This window comes from Entelurus aequoreus, linkage group LG01, assembly GCF_033978785.1.
Source record: "Entelurus aequoreus isolate RoL-2023_Sb linkage group LG01, RoL_Eaeq_v1.1, whole genome shotgun sequence".
NCBI classification, from domain to species: Eukaryota; Metazoa; Chordata; class Actinopteri; order Syngnathiformes; family Syngnathidae; genus Entelurus; species Entelurus aequoreus.
In genome coordinates, this window is record NC_084731.1 from 71,787,860 (window position 1) to 71,790,977 (window position 3,118).

A 3,118-nucleotide genomic window follows, 5' to 3' on the forward strand; every position below is an offset into this window, starting at 1 on the left:
TTTCATTTGTTGCCACTTCAAATCATCAAAATTAAATGAAATAAACATTTGAATGCATCAGTCTGTGTGCAATGAATAAATATAATGTACAAGTTACACCTTTTGAATGCAATTACTGAAATAAATCAAGTTTTTCAAAATATTCTAATTTACTGGCTTTTACCTGTATGCTCAGGTTGAAATATTGAATCTTTGTTACCTACCTTTAGTGTTCAAAACTATGCTCAGGCTGAAATATTGCACTTTGTTGTTACTATTCTGTGCTACTTTTACCTCTGGAGTTCCCATCCTACAATTCAGCCAGACTTTTTTTGGTCCATGTCTAAAAATAAATACTGATTTTGTTGTTCTGTTTTTTTTGCCAGTGCCATAAAGCCACAATGCTTGGGGATTCGGAGTCTTGAATATTAACCGTCAAATCGAATCGTATCGCTCGGAATCGAATCGGTCTGTAATAAAAGGATATCGTTTTTGAATCGAATCGTAACCTGTGTATCTAGATGCATATCGAATCGTTTATCAGAGAGAGATGTGCAACCCTAATACATATACACACACATATATATATACACATATATATACACACACACACATATATATATATATATATATATATATATATATATATATATATATATATATATATATATATAGAGGTTGAGGTAAAAAACCTAACACTTGTACCATTATATATATATATATATATGTGTGTGTGTGTGTGTGTGTGTGTGTGTGTGTGTGTGTGTGTGTGAGTGTGTGTGTATGTGAAGTGTGCCTGATAATGATAATTGATGAAAGTACTTTGGACAAGTGTGTAATAAATACATCATTAGGATTTACCACCCTCGCTTTGACCCGTAAATGCATCATTTTAGCTGCTCTACATCCTAGAATATATACATAATATACACACAAGTATGTATTTAACAAGTCAATGATAACTAAACACACTTGAAACAACATTAAATGGGGAAAGGTGAGGCTGCTAACATGACAGCTAGGCTAGGCTAGGCTAGGCTAACATGCTAACTCGCAGCAAGTGCGACTTTTAGAGGCCGCGCGGGGAACAAATGTGAATAAATATGTTGGCCATCGCACCTCTTTTGTTCTTCACGCCGTTCTTCTTGGCGACTTGTAACTCCTGCTCGATCTTCTTCTCCAGAAACTCCTGCTTCTTGCTCAGCATCTCCTCCGTCTCGCGGAGCTTCTGGATGGCCTCCTGCGGGCTCGGCCCTTTGCCGCCTTTGCTGCCGCCAAACAGCTTGCCGAACAACGCCATTGCGCGCCAACCACTTGAAAATAATAAGAATTTCAAAATAAATAAAAAAGAAGAAGATGACAATGGAGTCGGTGGGACTTTTGCTTGGACTCCAGCGTCGCCCTGCCTCTCGCTTGTTGATGTTTCGCCACTTCCGGGATAAGGCCCAATGACGTCACCTGTGTCACTTCCGGGACAGGGTTCAATGACGTCACGTTTGTCGCCCTCTGCTGGACAACTGCGCTTTCGCCTACATTTTGTTCGACATATTTGATTATTAGTGGAATTATTAAAAAGACAAAACAAATCATATTCATAACATCCATCCATTTTCTACCGCTTGTCCCTTTTGGGGTCAATTGAATGAATATGTCACTTCTGTTCAAACAGCAGCTCGTGTTTTTGAGGATCTTTGACGAGCATTTTTTTCAGTAACTTCTTAAAAACAGACGATCTTTGACTAGTGTTCTGCAGTCGATCCTAAAACCCATCACAACACTCCTGTTTTATTCAAGATCTTTGTTTAGGATTTGAAGTCCTTGAAAAGAGTAGAGCACTCGCGCCATACAGGATCTTGGACTTCTTTTAATCAGAATCAGAATCAGAATCAGAATAGTTTTATTGCCATTGTTTGAGAACGGGTTTACAAACTAGGAATTTTTCTTGGTGCAAACGTGCGACATAAAACACATATAACACATATTTGGTATAAAAAGAGCTGTGACTGAGCTATCAGATAGACTTAGAAGGGATTCAAGGAATTCAAGGAGCTGCTGTTAGGAGTTATTGTTCATTTGCCTGATGGCCGAGGGGAAAAAACTGTTCAGGTGGCGGGAGGTGTGGGTCTGGATGGAGCGTAGTCTCCTGCCTGAGGGGAGAGGGGAGAATAGTGTGTGTCCAGGGTGAGAAGAGTCAGCGGTGATCCGACCCACACGCCTCCTGGTCCTGGAGGAGAACAAGTCCTGGAGGGATAGGAGCTTGCAGCCAATCACCTTCTCCGCAGCACGTACGATGCGTTGCAGTCTATTCTTATCCTGGACTGTGGCGCCGGGGAACCACACTGTGATGGAGGAGGTCAGGATGGACTCTATGATGGCTGAGTAAAACTGCACCAGCATCTCGGTCGGCACCTTAAGTTTTCTCAGCTGCCGCAGGAAGTACATCCTCTGCTGGGCCTTCTTGATGAGGGAGCTGATGGTCAGCTCCCACTTGAGGTCCTGGGTGATGGTGGTGCCCATGAAACGGAAGGAGTCCACAATGGGGACAGGGGTGGGAGAGTCAATCAGGGTGAGGGGGGATGGTGGGGCTGTGACTTTCCTGAAGTCCATGATCATCTCCACTGTTTTCTGGGCGTTCAGCTCCAGGTTGTTGAGGCTGCACCAGGACGTCAGCCGGTGTACCTCTCTCCTGTAGACGGACTCATCGCCATTCGAGATGAGCCCGATGAGGGTGGTGTCATCCGCAAACTTGAGCAGTTTTACGGATTGGTGACTGGAGGTGCAGCAGTTTGTATACAGGGAGAAGAGCCAGGGGGAGAGTACACAGCCCTGAAGAGTACCAGTGTTTGTGGTTCGACTGTCCGAGACAATCTTCCCCAGCCTTACGTGCTGTCTTCGGTCTGTCAGGAAGTCATTAATCCAACTGCAGAGGGAGTCGGGCACGCTGAGCTGGTAGAGCTTGTCTCGTAGCAGTCCAGGGAGGGTGGTGTTGAAGGCAGAGCTGAAGTCCACTAACAGGATCCTAGCGTAGGTTACTGGGGAGTCCAAATGCTCCAGGATGAAGTGGAGGGCCAGGTTCACTGCATCATCCACAGACCTGTTGGCTCTGTAGGCGAACTGCAGTGGGTCCAGGAGGGGGGCG

At 44.4% G+C, this 3,118-nt stretch overlaps 1 protein-coding gene across 2 annotated transcripts in view; it reads right to left on the reverse strand.

Annotated features, from left to right (window-relative positions):
* The window catches only part of LOC133638752 (charged multivesicular body protein 4b-like), a 41,990-nt gene extending 40,554 nt beyond the window's left edge, over window positions 1-1,436 (reverse strand). Inside the window, exon 1 of one of the 2 annotated variants that reach the window (XM_062031799.1) lies at window positions 1,099-1,436. In XM_062031799.1, coding sequence (XP_061887783.1) covers window positions 1,099-1,279 — 181 coding nt within the window. In that variant the 5' untranslated portion in view covers window positions 1,280-1,436. The remainder of the gene's footprint in view (window positions 1-1,098) is intronic. The other variant, XM_062031715.1, reaches the window with a different exon arrangement.
* Between the last annotated feature and the right edge of the window lie 1,682 nt (window positions 1,437-3,118).